At 50.5% G+C, this 18,459-nt stretch overlaps 4 protein-coding genes across 4 annotated transcripts; 2 read left to right on the top strand and 2 right to left on the bottom strand.

The window, feature by feature from the left end:
- Window positions 1–631: 631 nt before the first annotated feature.
- MIND_01255900 (Glyco-trans-2-like domain-containing protein) lies at window positions 632–4,053 on the bottom strand (the record flags this gene model as incomplete). Its single annotated transcript, XM_037369043.1, has 14 exons — window positions 632–701; window positions 759–931; window positions 1,024–1,117; window positions 1,168–1,457; window positions 1,503–2,391; window positions 2,438–2,509; window positions 2,638–2,778; window positions 2,830–2,867; window positions 2,919–3,028; window positions 3,078–3,498; window positions 3,547–3,655; window positions 3,702–3,739; window positions 3,795–3,956; window positions 4,006–4,053. 14 exons carry the CDS (start codon window positions 4,051–4,053, stop codon window positions 632–634), a joined length of 2,655 nt encoding a protein of 884 aa, XP_037214249.1.
- Window positions 4,054–9,247: 5,194 nt separating this feature from the next.
- Window positions 9,248–11,498, top strand: MIND_01255800 (GH16 beta-1 3-glucan recognition protein; the record flags this gene model as incomplete). Its single annotated transcript, XM_037369042.1, has 8 exons — window positions 9,248–9,341; window positions 9,382–10,008; window positions 10,060–10,240; window positions 10,288–10,968; window positions 11,024–11,207; window positions 11,257–11,278; window positions 11,331–11,412; window positions 11,468–11,498. 8 exons carry the CDS (start codon window positions 9,248–9,250, stop codon window positions 11,496–11,498), a joined length of 1,902 nt encoding a protein of 633 aa, XP_037214248.1.
- Window positions 11,499–11,994: 496 nt separating this feature from the next.
- On the bottom strand, window positions 11,995–13,405 carry MIND_01255700 (WD40 repeat-like protein; the record flags this gene model as incomplete). Its single annotated transcript, XM_037369041.1, has 2 exons — window positions 11,995–12,975; window positions 13,022–13,405. The coding sequence occupies 2 exons, from the start codon at window positions 13,403–13,405 to the stop codon at window positions 11,995–11,997; spliced, it is 1,365 nt and encodes a 454-aa protein (XP_037214247.1).
- Window positions 13,406–13,445: 40 nt separating this feature from the next.
- MIND_01255600 (tRNA-dihydrouridine synthase 1) lies at window positions 13,446–16,780 on the top strand (the record flags this gene model as incomplete). Its single annotated transcript, XM_037369040.1, has 16 exons — window positions 13,446–13,882; window positions 13,930–14,013; window positions 14,056–14,170; window positions 14,215–14,314; window positions 14,358–14,374; window positions 14,425–14,455; window positions 14,509–14,517; window positions 14,567–14,675; window positions 14,724–14,832; window positions 15,032–15,202; window positions 15,254–15,289; window positions 15,339–15,368; window positions 15,416–15,680; window positions 15,726–15,886; window positions 15,938–16,598; window positions 16,647–16,780. The coding sequence occupies 16 exons, from the start codon at window positions 13,446–13,448 to the stop codon at window positions 16,778–16,780; spliced, it is 2,469 nt and encodes an 822-aa protein (XP_037214246.1).
- Between the last annotated feature and the right edge of the window lie 1,679 nt (window positions 16,781–18,459).

The raw sequence follows: 18,459 nt of genomic DNA, 5'->3' as shown, positions 1-18,459 counted from the left end.
GTACAACATCACCTGTAATTGTTTAGGTCGCCGACCCCCATATTTGACAGTTCAAACACCCCTCAGTTATCAGGTTAATCCTGGAAACAGCGTCGATTCGAGGTAGATTGTCAATGCGCAGTTACACCGCTCTAGCTAGTTGACTTGGACAAAGACTTGCACTTATCATTGATAGTACTAGTAGGCAAGCGGTTATCACTCCTGTGACCAAGCACTGACTAGGAATAGACAAGTTAGCGTTGGTAACACTTTATATTAATATAAACACAATATGCCATGGTTCGACTAGAAAATCCCGGAGTGAGAACCCTACATACAACAAGAACGATAGAGTATATGTACAACGGTGGTACGTAGACGTGCGCAGTTGAGCGAGTGTGAGTGTCCAAAAGAGGGAGTGTCAAGGGGAGAGAGGACGAAGATGGGGTCGTAGCGCAAACGTAGAGTAACCGTGACAGCGATAGCAAAACGGAGCAGCTGCATGCGTGATTATAATGTACCCAAAAGGAGGAAAAAAAATATGTCTATGTGGATGCGATTTAATGTACCAGTTGGCCAAATAAGTCCGGTGTCATGATAAACCCAATAGAGGTAGCGCGTGCGTGAGAGGGAATCGGGCTCTTCGTCGAGCTCAGTAGGAGAATATCATAAGCCATGGGTTGAGCACAATCGGGAAAAGAATGTGGCCTGACGCGACGAGTCTGCAAGCAGGGTCGTCAGCTACTGCCATACATAAAAGGAAAGAAGGAGACACTCACGCAAGCGGTAATATCACGGCCCAAGATGAACCTGGAATCTGCCATGCTGGGGTAACAACTGGTAGCGACAGCACAATCATCATCGCGATCATGGCAAAGCAGATACAGAGAGCAAGTCGGAATCGCTTCCAGATTTCGGGCACCTCGATCCAGAAGTTGGACCGTTGGACTTCCTGGAATAGCGCGTTAGTTGAAACCACAGATAACGGAGTTGATAAGGGATGAACAGAGAACTGGACAGATGAAAGGCGAAACATGAACCCACCTTGATGGTCGCGCCCCATGTCATGTTGTACGAGAACATATGGGCAAGCAACGCCGTTGACAAGTGGATGCTCAGTCCTCCAAAGAAGAAGAAGCTGGATCCAATGTTAGCGATGTGCGATGGAAGCAGTGTTGTCGCACTCACAAGAAGGGCACCCATGTCAGATTTTCGACGGCGGCAGCAAAGATACTCCTGATACCGAGACGGTATTCCAACAGCGTAAAGCCAACATTTCCCGCGCAAGGGAAGACGATCATGCATGCGAGCCAGATCTCGAACGAGTGCATGTAGAACCCGTCAACATCAAGCGCAAAGCCCAGAACGAGGTAGTTGATGATCGACAAAATCGTTGACGCTGCAATTCCATAATAAGAAAACATGTACGAAGACATGCTAATCTTATAGTGGACCGGAGCGTCCGACCAAATGAATGTCTGACGAGTTGTCAATGATAATAAGTCACGTGAATTGTGGCTTACGCGAAGTTGCTTAGTAATAGGACCCATGCGCCACCAATCCTTCAATGGGTTGAAGATGAGCTCGTTGCATCCATACGAGTACTTCTGCCAACGATTGAGCTCGTCCGCGACCGTCAATGACACTCCTTCTTTGAATCCCCCCTCGCTGTATGTAGCCCAGCGAATGATATAGCCTTGGAGTTGCAACCGAAGGGCCATGTCGAAGTCTTCCGAGACGTTCGACTCCGACCAGATCTTCGTGACTCCGTCGACATCAACGAAAGCGGCGTCCTGAATAGCTGACCAGCGGAGGAAGGCGTTGTGACCGACGAAAGGAGCGACCTCGCCATTAGCACATCCCATTGAAATGCACTTGTTGATGCGCCGCGTGAAATGTGCGATACCGTTTTCGAAAAAGTGGTGGGCCACTTGCATGACGTCCGACTCGTGTTGGATAACAGCGACTTCGGGGCATTCAGCCAACTCGCGGGCGGCATCACGGAAACAATCTTCAGGCACGATAGTGTCCGAGTCGCAAATTAGAATGAGCTCTCCAACGCGCAATGAACGCGCATTGGCAGCCCACGGCCGGTGTCCACTTTCAACTGCAACCTCCTCAACAGCCAATGACAACGCACGATCTTCCAGTGACTCGTCTTGACCGAGTTCAAGGTCCTCTCCCGCGCTCTCGCGTTCTTCGAGAGCAGCAATGTGGGCCTCCATACGAAGAGAGAGAGCTAGCCCGTAGTTCATATTCGATGCCTTTTTGAATCGACCTGCTCGGAAGTATCCACCAGGTTTGGTGTCATGTTTTGGCCGAGCGACCCATCCTATGCTGTGGTCTGCATAGAATTGGATACGTTTTGAACGTTCTGCCTCTGAGATCAGTTGCAGCCCATCATCATGAACGCTGAACTAGGTTAGATGAGCCATTGAGCAGTAGTATCCAGACATACAATATCGACGAAGTTCCTCCTTGACGTGCGTAGGTTTGCATAGCTTTTTTGATGGAGAACACGGAGGGTGCGCTGCGAAGAACAAAATGCCGTTAGCTAAAGTTCTCAAACGGTAGATTTCATTTGATTAAATGAAGGATTGCGTCACTGTCAGAGGCGGAATCGCCAGAGGCAAAAAGCAAAAGGGACATGGAACATACATCGTTTCTTCCAAGCTTTCCTTATAGACGGGTAACTCGACGGTAACGTGCGGGAGTGCTCGATCGACAGCTGGATTGGGCTCGGGACGGACGGCAGAATAGTACCGGGAATTCTCGTGGTACTGAGCAACGGGACCAATCCTGTATGACTATTAGAAGAGAGGCAAGGAGAGCAATGGTCGGATTACGCACAAGAACGAAATGGCTCCAATAACTTGGAGCGCGAAGAACTACGGCGGATAAAGTTAGAAGGCGGAGTTGGAAGTGGCGTTGATACGAACCAGAGCCACGCAGACAAGGAAGGGAGCCGTAACCATGAGGGCGAAACGACGAGCGTTGCCATCCATGCGCCATTCTGTCAGCAGGATCTCGAAACCACTGCAGATAAAGACTGCCCAAGCATAAGATTCTCGGAGAACTGTCATGCAAAATAAGCTTACACAGCGAAAGCCCAGCACCCAACCCTCCGTAAAAAGGAGCAAAGAGTCGGATAGGACGTGCCTCACGGCCGGAGGTAGATTGTCTCTCGATATCTCGGGGGGCCGGTGTTGTTGAACGTTTTCCGAGCTTCCAACTCCACCACCATCGTGACTTGGGGGAAGGCGGAGCAGTGGTAGCCACAGTGGTGGCAGCTTCGGCAACGGAAGGGAGAGAAGGAGGGGAAGGTTTTTCGGTAAGGTTGACATCAGAAGCGGTAGTCGATGGTGCAACCGAAGCAGGGACTGAACCAGCGGTGATGATGGATGCAGACGCCGTTCGAGATCGCCAGACGAGTTTGACCAGCTTTTCTTCAAAGTCGGCACAAAGTGGAACAATCGAGTCGATGTCGTCTGACCAGACAATAAGGACTCGTTCGTCGCGCTAGCGAGAGATAAGTTGATGGTTGAACCGGAATGGAATTGAACGGACCAAGAAAGCACCACATTGCTCTTTCTCGGCCTGGGGGAGATGGGCCATCGTGTCCAAGATTTGAATGCGGGTATCTCGGTCAATGTAGATGGCGGTGGCATCGTCGGGACTGGGAAAGTATAAACTTATTGAACGAAAAACAGATGGTTGCTTACACAGTGGAGAGGGCAGCGTGAACGGCAGCACTTCTGACCTAGGAAAGAGAAATTAGTGTAGTCTGAGACTCTAAGGGAGAAAGAAAAGTATACCTTGATAGCTACGAGAGGGTTGAGAGCCCTCACTGCAGCCTCAAAAGGAACGAGGAACGGATTTTCGTAAGGGAAAACCCTGAACAAACCCGACTCAACGCGCAGGCAGACACCTGCGCTCACGTTCTCCTCGGACGGCTTGAACCACGCGTCCCCTTGCGTCTATGAAGTAGCTTTAACAGTAAATTGGGATAACCGATGTGCGACCAACCTTTTTGAAGAGGTATTGGACGAGAGCGTCAAAGCTATCATAGTCCATGCCGCCGGTGACCACCGTGAAGGTCGATTAAGGGAAAAAGAGGGAGGAGGGGCCGGAAACGCGTGATGCTGTCGTTGAGCTTGCTTATGAGGCAAGCGTGTTGCGTGATGGACGAAGAAGTCGGCTTGACAAGGTGCCTCTCAAACGACAGGTTGTGAGTTGCGGCTGGAATAAATACAAGATGTGGACGAGATTGCCTTTCAATCTTGCCTCTCAATCTCCACCGCTCGATTTGGTCATCAAGAAGCGGTGGAAGAATCCTAGGATTCACAGGTCGTTACTCGGCAGAACATGTAACAGCGTGGAGCCGCTGATTTCTTCTTCCGCCCCAGCATGCCAGTCGAGGCCTTTGTTATTTAGCTACGATGGATGGACTAGCAAGCGGCAAGAGTGTAAGAGCGCGCCAGCAACCAGTCCGAGTTCTAGAAATCAGCGGTTGAGATGAGGAAGGGTGTGACCAGCGAGGATCAGTCACACTCTTGGCTCATCAGAACCAACAACGATGCCGAACTGCCGTTCCAAAACTCCGCCACCACTCTGTCGAGTACCATTCTGTCTGTTCGGTAACAAATGACTGTTTTCGTCCTGCATATCTGTTCAACACAACACACCGCCAACGTCCTGCCCTGGATGTACACCTGATGGACAGCCTCTGCTCGGAGCGGTTCGGACTCACCTTTGGCTGGACCTCTTCAACATAACTGTTCTCGATACGCCATGATCGGGCCTCAGTCGCCTTCAGCCCGCTCTGCGTCTCTATGTAAGCTGGCGACGCTTTCGCAAGGCTTAATTTGCGGATGAGTTCATACCCATCTTCTTACGGGATTTATGTTGAAGAATTGAAAGACAGCGCGTCAACAAGGATCCACGGCAAGTCCAACGCCGCTCACCATATATGTATTGTCACGCAAGCTCTATAACAGTGCCTCACCTGGTCGGTGGTCAATTAGCTCCAGAGAGAGACAAAGTCGCAACGAATCGAATGAAACACCGTTGCCCACCGCATCAAAGCCGCAAATTGCGCATTCAGCCTCTCAGCGGGAATAGCCTCAAAAAGTTCCATTTACCATTTTTTCCTTATCGCTGACTAGGACATGTATTGCGGCTGCCACATATCTTCTCCAGTTTCAGCCAGAAACCCGCATTTATCGCCCGCCTCGGCCCTGCCAGTGATACTCTTTGTCGGGTACACTCTGCCTGCCCTCCCTTCTGCGATAATGAACACTCACCACTTACGGCAAATACAGCGCTTCATGGGTTTCGTCAGTTTTCTTGCTGTCAGGACCCACGACTCAGGACAGGCACGCAGACCGAGCGTCATGCCAGAAATCCTGGATAGCTCATCTCTGTCAGCTCGATGGCCCTCAGTGGCATCGCCGCAAATCAAAAGGTCCAAAAATAACAGAAGAACACGGAATGCAGAATCTGTCTGTCAGCTACTTATCTCCAGTGCAAGCGTGCGCAGGATGCCGCCAGGGCCAACAAAAGATCACTCTTAGCATTTCGACCTCAGACTGGAATAAAGTCATATCACTTTCTTTTCGGATTATTTTTGGGTGACCGATTAACTGCGCCAACTCATGGTTTCAAGCAGTCATCGTTCATGCAACCAATCCAAGCTTCGACCGTCGATGAGCAAAACTTTACGCAAAGGATAAATCGTAAGGCAATCTGGCTTACGATGCAGCCTGACGCCTGGGGCCTTCCATTCGGCCTGTCGCGTCGGTGCGGTTCCGCCAGTTTTTTCGTTCACGATCGGATGTAGCGTTTACAACAGAACGATGGTAACTTGAACTTCTCTTTGCTTGGCCATCCTTGTCAAGACTGACATGAGTATTGGTTGAAGGCTGCGTGCGTCACGCGAATGGGAGGTCATGCTATGGGCCCTTGCACAAGCCCTGCAGGAGGCATTTTCTCGACGACTTGGAAGTTGGTAGCAATCGAAACGAGTCTCTGCAGCTGCTTTCGGCTAAGCGGATATCCTACCGAAATCGTGAGACGCACTCCAGCTTTGCCTCGCCCTCTATCCATCCAACCCGAGGCCCGCATGCACCAATCCCTGTCCTCGTATCAATAAACCCTCTCTCTCCATCTTGCAGATGCGGAGAAATCAAGCCTGGGAAAGACCGAAAATCCGCGCAGGTCCGGCTACCTTGTGACTCCGAGAGGCTGAGAGTCCGTGCAAGTGTGATAGAAGTCTGGAGAGTTCCGCCAGTGGCCGATTTGTTCAAGAACGCCTAAACCGTGTTGCGATCATCCTCCTTTTCAATTCCCATTTCGCACCCTCGAACGTGGCGTTCTCGGAACAGAATCGTATTCCCAAGGCATCGAAAACGACCGTCTGCTTGCAGTTCAACTCGATGACCAGCGCCACACTGACAGTCCTCGCTTGAACTCCATTGTTTATCTGATTAAGGACATCAACTCTATTCTTTGGATCGCGTGCATTTCGAACTCCCCAAGTTCACAGTAAACCAATGTAATTCGCAGAGGTATCTTGTTGTCACACAGGCCAACAATTATTGAATGGCAACTACATCGAGTTGCAAGACCGGAAAGCAACCACCAAGATGCCAGTTGGTTGACTCAGACATCCGAACCGAGCAACCCTAGAAGCAATACAATGCTACTTGCGCTGGCGGCTCCTGGCGGTCATCACGGGATGAAGTCTCGATCAAGGTCGGATTGAGGGAAGAGGGTAGGCAATTATGGAGCCAGGCACCAAAGAGAGAGCCGTTCTCAGATTGACTGTGCTACCAACTTGAAGGGTAATTTTGAAAGCAACGCTAGCTACAAATAGAAAGCCTGGCGAAGTTGGTGAACGTGGTTGTTCCTGAAGTTCTGAACATCCCGAAGGCCAAGTTTACCAGTCTGAGCGCATGAATGACGATCCTCCGACCGAATTAAACAAGTGCTTCAATGGCCATTGGGCACTTAGCGGCCGTCAGTCGTCATTACTGCACGAACCTATTTGCATTTTCGTGATTACCAGATGCGTCTCCCAGTCGTTCCTGAGGCGGCCGAGATAGAAATTTGCTTGTTCGTTGCAAATGACCATTCAACGCTGAAGAGCGAGTGTTCCGAGCAACGATGCTGATTCCATAGTTCAAATAAACTCGGTTCTTTGGAACAACAGAGCAACATTTCAGGTTGACCTGGTCGACTGGGTACCCGAATTCGTCTATCGTGGTGGTAAAGTTTCAAGATAGAAGACGATAGCGCCGGGCTGCGAAAAATATGGCCATTTTGAGAGTTGGTTCGCATCGCTTAGACGAAGAGGCCAGTTCCACGAGCATATCGGTGCTGGATTGGGGTTCCAAGTAAACAAATCGGTCTTGGTATTGAGTCCGCCTCGGGGAATTGGGGATGAGCAACAAAACAGGGCGCCGACCAGAAATCTGTGCATCAGTAGTGTAGTTGTGGAGTGGGAAAACGACACGAAGACGACAAAATCCCAAATCAGATGCGATACGCACCTTCGCCGGCGGCTTTTTTGAGAGAAAAGATTGCAGAAATGCGCGGTAACAACGATTAAAAGACTAAGAAGGGTTCAGTTTCGTTTATGACATCCTGGTTTGGTTGAAGTTCCCTACCGGTGTGCCAATCCCCACAAAGATGAGGTAGCTTGACAAGTATAGCTCCCGTGTTTCTCAATGGACACGAACGGTCCGAGCCCTTCTCTCAGCCCTTGGTTGAACATCGCGCGGAGAGCTTTACACACTCGCCGGTCTGCGATAAGAGAGACCAATGATGGAGTAAAGAGTGTCCTTGTTGCTTCTAGATCGGAAGGTTGTCGACAAAGTGCAATTGGCACAGTTATGGTGGCAAATGCAGGTTCAGACGCTTCAAGTTAGATACAATACGATTCCGCTACGGGACCGCCGTGGCTCAGCGACTCAACGCATTCAGTCTTTGAGTCGGGCCTCCTAGAAAACAAACTTGAACTGTGGTTGAAGCCGCGGAAATGACTGCCCATATGAGAGATACCACACCGGGTAGGTTAGAACTCTTACAACGCCGGAGATTTAGCAGCGAACCCGAGAAATCTCTCGAAATGTGTATGTATTCTGGGCCGAAAAAGACTTGAGCAAACACATGCGCGAAGAACTTGAACGCTCGAGGATATGAGTCGTAGTTTCCACCAAATTGGGGGTGGTTGGGCATATAAGCCTCGAAGTCCTCACAGTCAACGTTGAGTCAAGGTTGCAGGATGGGATGCGGGAGTATGTGGAAGTCACACCACCGGAATCCCGCAAATTTCCGCAGTCGGTGATCGGAACATGCTTGCTGAGAGGCCTTTTCCACTCTCTTCCACAAAAACCTTGAAGGCTCCTTATTTTACATTCAAGTAAATAAACGCAGGTTTCATGCGCGAACGATGTGTGCCTCCTGGACCGACCTGCAGCAAATTCAGAAGAATCGCGATCACATGAAAGTCACATGGGCGACAATCAACGATTTACGCAGGTTCTGGCCCTGACTCTTCATCTGCACCCAGTCTTGCTGTAGATTGCATGCTCAATGAGCTTAAAAATCATTATCCAGGACCTGGTGTGCGTTACAGGTTGCAGCCACAAGTCCGTGCTAGGTAGATTGGGAAACATGAGCGACCAAGTGGGCGCTGTCTTGGACATGGCTGAAAATAGCTGGTATCGGTTTACCAAAGCGCCGTCCCAGTCAGTGCCAGTCATTAACGCCGGTTGCACCGCACTCGATTCAGAGAAGGGTTTCTCGTCGGGTCCAAATAAAGTCTTTAAGCTCTAAACAAATTGAATACCCTCAGAGGTATTGGCAGGTTGCCAGTGCTTGACGAGCTGCTTAATGGGGATGGACGGGGTTATATTGCGGTTTTCGATCCGCTCGGAAGACATAATGAAAGGATTTTGATCGGGATTTTGATTGGATTCTGTTACCATCAATCTGTCACGTCTGTGTTTTTTTTTCCTTTCGACCATCTCGGTGGCAGATGGGCGATATGCGGTGGCAGCGCGCAGGCAGGCAGAAGTTGCCCCTTGATAGGCCCATATCTTTGCCTTATGTCAAGTCCATTCGAGTGACCGGCCTGTGTGGCGTGTGGTTACGCACCGAACAAGACGTACAAATCCGTTCAAATAGCTTCTGGCAACTTGTCGAACCTTTCCACTCGCCGATTGCCTAAAAGACCTTCCCTCTTTTTTTCTGCGACCACCGTCCAATGGCTGCTCGACCTGCCCCACTCTCTTTTGCGTCACTACCTCCTCACGCGCCGTTCGCGTCGACACAACAGGCAGGCGAGTCGGAGCCACCCAGTCCATCAGCTACTGGTCCCTCTCCACCCGTTACCCCAAGAACGTTGTCGTTCCTCACCCCCTCCCATTCACACCGCCAATCGAGACCCATTCAACCCTCAGACCCCTCCCACGTCTTCTACAGCTCTTCCCCAGCAAAACCCTTTCTCACCACCAGCTTCAGTTCGCTCATTCTCGGCCGGAGGCGCTGACTCTCCTGCATACCCCTTTGCCAGTCCTGAAAGCACTCGCGCGTCCAGTCTTATCGACGTCACTCATGGACGTGCGTTTTCTACGTACTCGATTGGGACTCTAGCTGGCCCTAATGAACGCGGTTCGTTCAGTCGCCCCACAACAGCTTCTTCTAGTGCACTGGCGGGAGGCGGCAGTACACCTACAACTCGTCGCGAAGCATTTGCATCGCCGCCTGCCCGCCCAATGACCATCTACGCCACTCCCAATACAGCACGTCTCCGTCGCGACCGTCCTAAATCGACTGCATTGCTTAACCCTGCGACGAAGGCCGTCCAGGAGGAAGAGGAAATCGACGAAAAAACTGGCAAAGTGAAGAAGAAGAAGTTTACTGTTCGCCCTAAGCTCAGTGCGAAACTCGATAAACCGTGGGTCGGCACCAAAGACCCCTCTTCGATTTGGGCCTATCTAATTACCTATTTCATGGTTTTAGTTGGTTTGTCACTTCTTACCTTTATGGAAAAGATTAGATCTGATATCGCATTAGGTCTTGCTTGTGGTGGTGTGCGGATTTACACTGGCTGGAAGTCGGTCATGCTACTCAAAGGCAATCTCTGCCCAGTCCTTATTGAGGACTTCACCAACAAGACCACACAAGACCTGTTTGGAACTGGTGTCGCTGGAGAGGGAGGCACATTCTTCCGTGAAGTGGACGCTAGCGGCTTTGGGTACGTGTTACTTGCTGCATCTCTTGTTACATCTAAACCGAGCATAGGAATGGTGAATTTGAGATGACGACCAACTCCGATCGAAATTCGTTCATCTACAACAACCAGCTCTACCTGGTTCCGACTCTTACCTCGGATGTCATTCCCACGTCAAGTATTCTTGACGGCGCCATCTACAACCTCACGGGTTGCACGTACAACATCACTCACTCCTCCGGCTATTCCACTTCTGGACATGGGTCTGTCGGGATCAATACGACGGAGGGCGAGCAAGCTGACGGTGCTATCGCGCCCGATGCACTTCTGGATCTCCCTGCTTACCTTGCAGCCTGCTCGGCTGTCTCCAATTCAACACAAGGCAAAATCCTTCCTCCCATCATGAGTGCTCGCATCAGCACTCGTCGTTCGGCTCGTTTGCGTTTCGGGCGTGTTGAGGTCAAAGCCAAACTGCCGACGGGAGATTGGCTTTGGCCTGCAATCTGGATGTTGCCTGTCGGGAATGTGTACGGTGGATGGCCACTCTCGGGAGAGATCGACATCATGGAGGCGCGGGGTAATGGTCCCAGTTATCCTAAGCAGGGCATCAACTACGTCCGCAGCTCGCTGAACTGGGGCCCTGCGACGTTCTTGAATGCGGTTGCCAAGACATACGGCTGGAAGACGATGCGCCGGGACCGTTACGATGCTGATTTCCACACTTATGCTTTGGAGTGGGACGAAAACTTTATGTGAGTTTCTCTCCTTCCAATTCTTGATTTTAAAAAAAATTAAATTAAATTCCAGGCGGATGTATGTCGACTCGCGACTTTCGCATATGTTTGAGATGCGCTTGGCCCAGTCATTCTGGGATTTCGGCAACTTCCCCACGGTTGTGCAGAACGGGACTGCAAGTGTTGTTTTGGACAACCCATGGGTCAATGGAACCAAGGCCGCGCCGTTCGATCAGCCTTTCTACTTGATCATGAACGTCGCTGTTGGGGGGCACAAATGGGTGGTTCCCCGATGGTCCTGAGAAGCCTTGGTTGGATGGGTCTGCAAGTGTGTCTTTTTCATTCTCGTCTTGATCTATTGTTGATTTTTCCCCTTTCAGCTGCGCCGTTGGACTTTTTGCGCGCGCAAGACAAATGGTACCCGACTTGGCCTCAAGATATATCCAAGCGCGCGATGGTTGTGTACGTCTTTTTATTCTGCTTGAGCTGTGGAAGCCTGTTGATGGAGCCTTCACAGCGATTCGGTGAAGATGTGGGAGAAGTGTTGAACAGTGTCTTGCAGACAAACATGCGGTATATTTTCTACCTCCTTTAATTGTGTACGCTATTCCCTTCGCGTTATGTCACCATCACCCTTCTTGGACTCTCCTCCTGTTGATACGCCGCGCTTGTATACTATCTACCTAGCCGAGAATCTGGCAGAATGCATAGATTTTATCGCCCACGACGACGAGTACGGATCCCGTTATAGTCATTTGAAAATCTGTGTAGACGGCTAGCACTGCTAGACGCTTCGAGCAACTGCATTCCATCTTTTAGGTGGTTGTCAGGTTGACGCAGAGCTGTGGTTGTACCTTGGGGGGGAAACGAAGAGAGCGCACGCAGTACAAGATGTACCTTACTACACCAAGTCGGTATGCCTGGCTTGGTCGAAGGTTATGGTGCTTTTGATTTTGACGGCGCACACCCGAAGAGCGATTGAGTTTAATCTTATTCATGCTAGTAGTACACTGTACACTTTTAGAGGACAAAGACCTCTCTTTCCTACCAAAGTTGGTCATAGCGCCGCACTACACCATCATCTGCCGCAGTCCAGACGCTATTGCCAGCCGCACGTAAACAGCGAACAGCATCACAATCTGTCCCAACGAGCTCTCCCGCGACTCTTGGAGTAGACGAGCTGTCAATAGACGCGATGAATGGCAAGCCGTCATCCGTTCCGACTAGAAGTTGGCCTCCGTTGTTGGCCCATTGCAAGTCGGCGATGCCGGCTTGATTATTGCCTCTTGCGAATGACACAAGGACGCGGCCTTCGCTCAGGGCACGGGTGTCGTAGACATCGACGATTCCCTTGTTGGAGCCAGTTGCAAGCAGACTATTTTCTGGTGAGTAGCTTATGCTTGAGAGTGGGGCAGTCGCGCTGCCGCTGAAGACTGTTTGCCGGGAGCCAAGATCGATAGCTTCAAAAGACTTGGTTTGTAAGGCGCAGAAGAGTAGTTTATCGCTCGTTTCGACTTCTCGGGTATCGGGATTCGCAACCGATGGGGCATTTGGCAGCACTGTCCCTCCTCGCTCGCCAAGACTCATGCCCGTTATTGGTGCGAGACGGCCGGTGGCGCCACCGGTGGTAAATAAGTGAATTTGGGCTCCAGAAGAGACGTCCCATAGTCTAATGGTCCCGTCTAGGGATCCAGAAACGATATTGCGGCCGCGCGAAACTATTGCTGTCGATGTGACGACGCGTTTGTGACCCATAAGTGTGCGAACAGCGGACAAAGAGCTGGAAGAAGGCGAGGGTTCTGCTGGGAGGATGCAGAGAGTGAAATCGGCACCGGCGGAGAGAAGAACGCGTGACGAAGGGAAAAATCGGAGAGAGCTGGTGGTGCTCTTGTGGATTTTACCAAACGCGGTCTCGACAGGCTGGATCTTGGGAGTCGTGTTGTAAATGTGGACAGAGCCGTCCAAGAAGCCGCTAGCAAACTGGGAACCATCGGGAGCAACATCAAATGCTGTTATTCGGTGCGGCTAGTCAAGAGTAAATGATTAGATAAAGGAGGACAAGGCCGTGGACTTGCATGTTGTGGATTCGAGCGATTGGGGTCAGCATATAGGTGCGAGGGGACCAACAGTAGAGTCTCTTGAATGCCGTGCTGGCTGGACTGCACGGCATATTTCTACGAGAGATGCTAAGAGCGATTTGCAAAGGAAATCCAGAGAAGGCAATGCTCACATTCTTGCCTTGCTCCTTGATCTCTATTCCCAACGAGCCATCGAGCTTCACAACATCGCGTTGGATATCATCCAGGGTGACGCGTACTTTGGAGTGGATACCTGGACCATCTCCATAGCATGACAGCCAAAAGGTGTCTTGTGGCAAGCCTCCAGAACGAACGTCCGAGATCACCTCTGGAAAGGTATGTTGTACGTTCAGAATCGGCAGTTTGGTGTTGGTCATCGAACAAGAGCACGAGTGCGTGACCGTCTCGCCTATTTTTATGCTACGTTCTCGGACAAACACGCAAAATATCCGCACATCGTTTGTTCACCTAATGGCGAAGAGAGCAGCCTCAGACCACGTCTCCCCTGCGCCAAAACGGATAAAGACCAGTCCAGCGTCGCCGGAAGTGAAGTTTAAACGAACGAACTCTGAATGGAAGGTTGGCGCGCATGTCTCTGCAGCTGGCGGCGTCGATAATGCAATTACGAATGCAGCGTCAATTGGGTATGTTTCTTCTCCCTCCAAACCCTCCATAAACGAGACTAGAGCAAACGCATTCGCACTATTTGTCAAGTCACAAAGAAAGTGGACCTCGCCAGCTCTGACAGAGGCGACAATAACGAGCTTCAAGAGCAAAATGAAAGAATACGGATACGACCCGCGCCATGTCCTTCCTCACGGAAGCTACTTGATTAATCTTGGCAACCCAGACGCGTTTGTCTCTCCGACTGCGTTACTTGAGTGCTGCTCATATACCCAAGAGAGAAACGAAAAAAATCCTACGACTGCTTCTTGGACGATCTCAAAAGGTGCGAAGCGCTAGGATTGGAACTGTATAACTTTCAGTACGTGGTCTACCGACGTTATGCGTAAACTTACGAGTGCAGTCCTGGGTCGACGGTTGGGGAAGCTACAACAGACGAATCGATTGCGCTTATTGCCCAAGGCATTAATGACGCACACGCTGCTACCGAGAAAGTGGTCGTCGTGATCGAGAATATGGTCATCCTGGCGCATCCTTCCTTCGCTTCCTCATCCTCAATTAGGCTGGAGCAGGCAACATCATTGGTGGCGACTTTGCTCATCTTTCCCAGATAATCCAGCTGGTCAAAGATAAGACGAGGGTCGGAATTTGTCTTGACACTTGTAAGTTGACCTTCTCGAGTATCATGCCCACTGATTTCTGCAGGTCATATGTTCGCGGCGGTATGTGGTACCTCTTAGAAAGAATTATACTCTCAGCCAGTCTGCTGCAGGGCTATGATCTGCGAACCAAGAAAGGCTGGGGTGATTCTTGCTTTTCATTATCTGGTATGCACTGTTTGAGACCTTTCTGGTAGATGAGATAGGTTCACTCTTTTTCTTCGTTTCCCGATGTCTTTTGACCTCTCAAAAAAGTTACCGATCTTGACCAACAAGTCGGTTTATCCTTCCTTCGTGGAATGCACCTCAACGACTCGAAAACTGAGCTCAATTCGAAACGCGACAGACACGAGAACATCGGACTGTGCGTCAAGTACTTTTCGTTGCAAAAATCCGCTGATTTGGAGCATAGCGGGCATATCGGCTTGTCGGGATTCCACCACATCCTCAATGACACCAGGTTCCAAAACATTCCCTTGATTTTAGAAACGCCTAGTGGGGACGAGAAAAGGCCAGGAGAGGTGTGGGCAGTGGAGATCGAGGCACTGAACCACTTATCTGGATCAGTGGGCAGCGGGGAAGAGTTGCAGGCAACAACGAACACCGTCAAAGAGGTGGTACAAAGGGTATCTGGAACAAAATTGAAGAAGAGGATTAAGTAGCTTTAAAGTAACCACCGGCAGAAACTTATACTTCTGCATGTTATGTAAGCTAACCCAGTTTCACTTCACCACCACGATCTCCTCGTTCCTTCGCAGCCTGTTACGCCCAATGGGCTCAATTTCTGAACCTATTTCTGGAAAAACCAAACCTGGGGGGTATGACTTCTACCGGGAGGTCCTTGGCAGCCCCAAATATATTGTTGCGCCAATGGTGGATCAGAGTGAGCTGGTGAGTGGACATCAGTGGCTATCTAGCGTGAACTAATGTACACCCTCCAAGGCATTTCGAAGACTTTGTAGACGATATGGCGGCCAGGTATGTTTCGCTTTGAGGACTGCTTTCCCCTCTAATTGAGTCAACGCAGCTCATCTACACCCCGATGATCAGCGCCAAAGTGCACCGTCGTCCCTTGTCTCCCACAACGCTCTAAATTGCTTTCAGCAATATGCGGACCCCGTTAAAAACGTCACATACCGAGCCAAGAGCTTCGACACCTTGACGGGCGAAGAAGGCGACCCTGTGACTGACCGACCGCTCATTGTCCAGTTTTGCGCCAACGACCCGGAGGCCTTATTGACTTCTGCTCTCGCTGTTCAAGAGCATTGTGATGCGGTGGATATCAATCTTGGCTGCCCCCAAGATATTGCGAAGAGAGGGCACTACGGCGCGTTCTTGCAAGACGAGTGGGATTTGATTTTCCAGCTCAGTGAGTTCCTAGCTTGCTCCCGACTAGGCAACTGAAGTCAACCAGTCAACACACTTCACAAAAATCTTGACGTTCCAGTTACCGCCAAATTCAGGGTGTTTCCAAGCATCGAGAAGACGGTCGAATATGCAAAAATGCTTGAGCGAGCGGGAGCACAAATTCTTACTTGTCATGGGCGGATAAGGGAACAGAGGGGGCAGAATTCTGTGCGTTCCTTCTTTCTTGTCTTTTTTTTTTTACAGCTGAGTGGTCTTCAGGGTCTGGCTTCGTTTGAACATATCAGAGCAGTCAAGCAGAATGTCTCTGTGCCTGTTTTCGCCAATGGAAATGTTTTATTCCAGGAGGATATCGAGACCTGTTTGCGTGAGACTGGTTGCGACGGCGTTATGTCTGCCGAAGGAGTTTTATATAATCCCGCGCTCTTTGCTGGATTAGATCCTGCATCTCCCTTATCCACCACCGACTCCGAGGCCGCCCTCCTGAGGTTACACCCTCCCGTTATCTCTCTCGCCCTCGAATATCTCGAAATCGTCAAGTCATTGAAAACTGTAACCAGTGCTAGCGCCATTAAAGGCCATCTCTTCAAAATCCTTCGTCCCGCGCTACCAAAGCACCCAGATCTACGAGAGCGCCTTGGTAAGGCCCGAATAGAAGGTGTAAAGACGATGGTCAAGGCCAAAGTTAAAGGTGACAAAGAGGCGGGCGGGGAAGCGGGAGAGCCATACTGGAAGACTGGATTGGAGGACTACTTTTCGATCGTCGAGGAGCTCGGCGAGCGAATGCGCATAGATGAAGACAGGGAGCGCGGTGGTGCGAAGACCAACTTGGAGCTCGTTCGGCCACAAGAAGGGACGGGACTCAAACTCCTTCCGTGGTGGTTAGCGCAACCGTATTGGCGGCCTTTGCCTGCTGTAACGGGTAAGTTGGGGCATAAATCGTGAGTGTAGTTGGTTAACATGTCAGTAGAATCGCTACAAGATCAAGCGGACGGCAAGCGAAAGAAGAAACGACCACATGTGGGTCCGGAAACAACTGCAGAAGCGCCAGAAGAGAAGCGAATGAAGTTGCTGGAGACAAGGGTACCATTGGAGGTGCAATGAAACCTGCTTCATAGATATCCAAGCAGGCATATACTAGTAGGGATTTATGCAGTGGGTGAGTGAATAGAAAAATAAACAAGCAATCTTTGAGACTTTGTTTGCAGCCAAAATGATTGCTTGACCCATGCTAGTAGGCAACAAGAAATGTCTGGGTCGAGAGACGAATGCGCTAAATCATTAGTACTTCGATACGCCACCGATTCAGACGAGTTAGATGCAAGCGAAGCATTCCTAAGAAGCTCTTTTCCGTAGACCTCGTATGAAAACGGCCACGCGTGTTGAAAATGTGTGAGAGTGGTCAGAGACTTCCTGCCTTTCCCCATATCATATTGTTTCTATTTGGCAATTTTATCAATCCGGTATGGTGTATCGGCTAACATTGGTGCTTTTCAAGATATTGGACGCACTAGCGCGGGGTTCGACTCCCCGTACCGGAATATATTTTGAGGCATTCTGCTTTTGCTTTTCTTGCGCTCTACCACGATGTCATCTGACGACTACGTGGCTCTATTTCCCGAATTCGGTTCTGAAGAATTTCCATCCTTAGGCACAGCCAAGTCTCATCGGAAACCTAAGCAACGCCATGTTGGCTACACTCTCTCCGAAAACATAACCTCTCGCTACCCAGTCGAGCTCCACGATTACGTCCTTGACTTTCTCCATGGACACCGACCATCGCTGCTGGCTTGCAGTCTTGTCTGCCGCACCTGGTATGTATCGAGCCGATACCATCTCTTTCTGCACGCTAGCACTGTTCGAGTTGATCGAAACAACTTTGCCCAATTCCGTCAAGCGATCGAGGACAATAATGACTGGGTTCGGTCTATCGGAAGCCTTCATCTGCAAAGCTTGCCTTCGTCGGAGGACGCAGTTGAAGAAGGGAAATCAATATTTCTTTTCAACGACGAGCTTTTGCATTTGACCGGTTTGGAACGCTTGCGGCGTCTTACTCTATCTTGGCGGTTTCCTGGCGACTTTTACCCAGCTCCTCTCTCGGCTACTTTTATGACGGGACTGAGCCAAAACTTCACCCACATCAGCGAACTTCAGCTCTTGCGTGTGCACGTCGATCGGTTCACCCATGTCCTCGACATTTGTGGCGTGCTGCCCAATCTTCGGGCGTTGGCGTTGTTAGATGTTATTTGGAGTACGCCAAATAATGCCCCCCCTGAGCATAGGATCGCGTTGCTCGAAAAGCTTGTTGTCGACTGCGTCTATTATCGTCCCTCGGTGCTGCTCCAGTGGCTCATCCAGCCTAATGCCGTGCCAAGCCTCCGCTGCCTCGCGATAGGAAAACTCGACACCCGATCAGATGCTGTCCTCGCGTCTGAGGTGCTACCTTATATCGGCCCTCAATTGAACCACTTGATTCTCTACAATGTGCCAGCAGAAGCCGACCTGACATGTTGCACGGCTCTGCGGACTCTCGAGATCACTGGTCTCCTCTGTGAGCAGCGAGGAGAAGCGGTGAGAAAAGATTCGACCGACAGGTTACCAGTGATATTGGAGCAACTGCATATGGCCCCCCTCCAGCGCATCGTCTTTGTCATCCGCATTCAAAAGCGATCCGACGTCCACATGCTCCCTCTTGAGCGCATATCTGTCCTCCTCGCAACTTTCCGACTACTAAGGAAAGTGGAGCTCCACTTTCCCGGCGACAAAATGTGGCTTTTCAAGGT

This window comes from Mycena indigotica, assembly GCF_014461135.1.
Source record: "Mycena indigotica strain 171206Taipei chromosome Unknown Mind.scaff0013, whole genome shotgun sequence".
In the NCBI taxonomy this organism is placed as follows: domain Eukaryota; kingdom Fungi; phylum Basidiomycota; class Agaricomycetes; order Agaricales; family Mycenaceae; genus Mycena; species Mycena indigotica.
The sequence above is the reverse complement of the archived record's forward strand: the minus strand, read 5'-3'. Positions and strand labels throughout refer to the sequence as shown.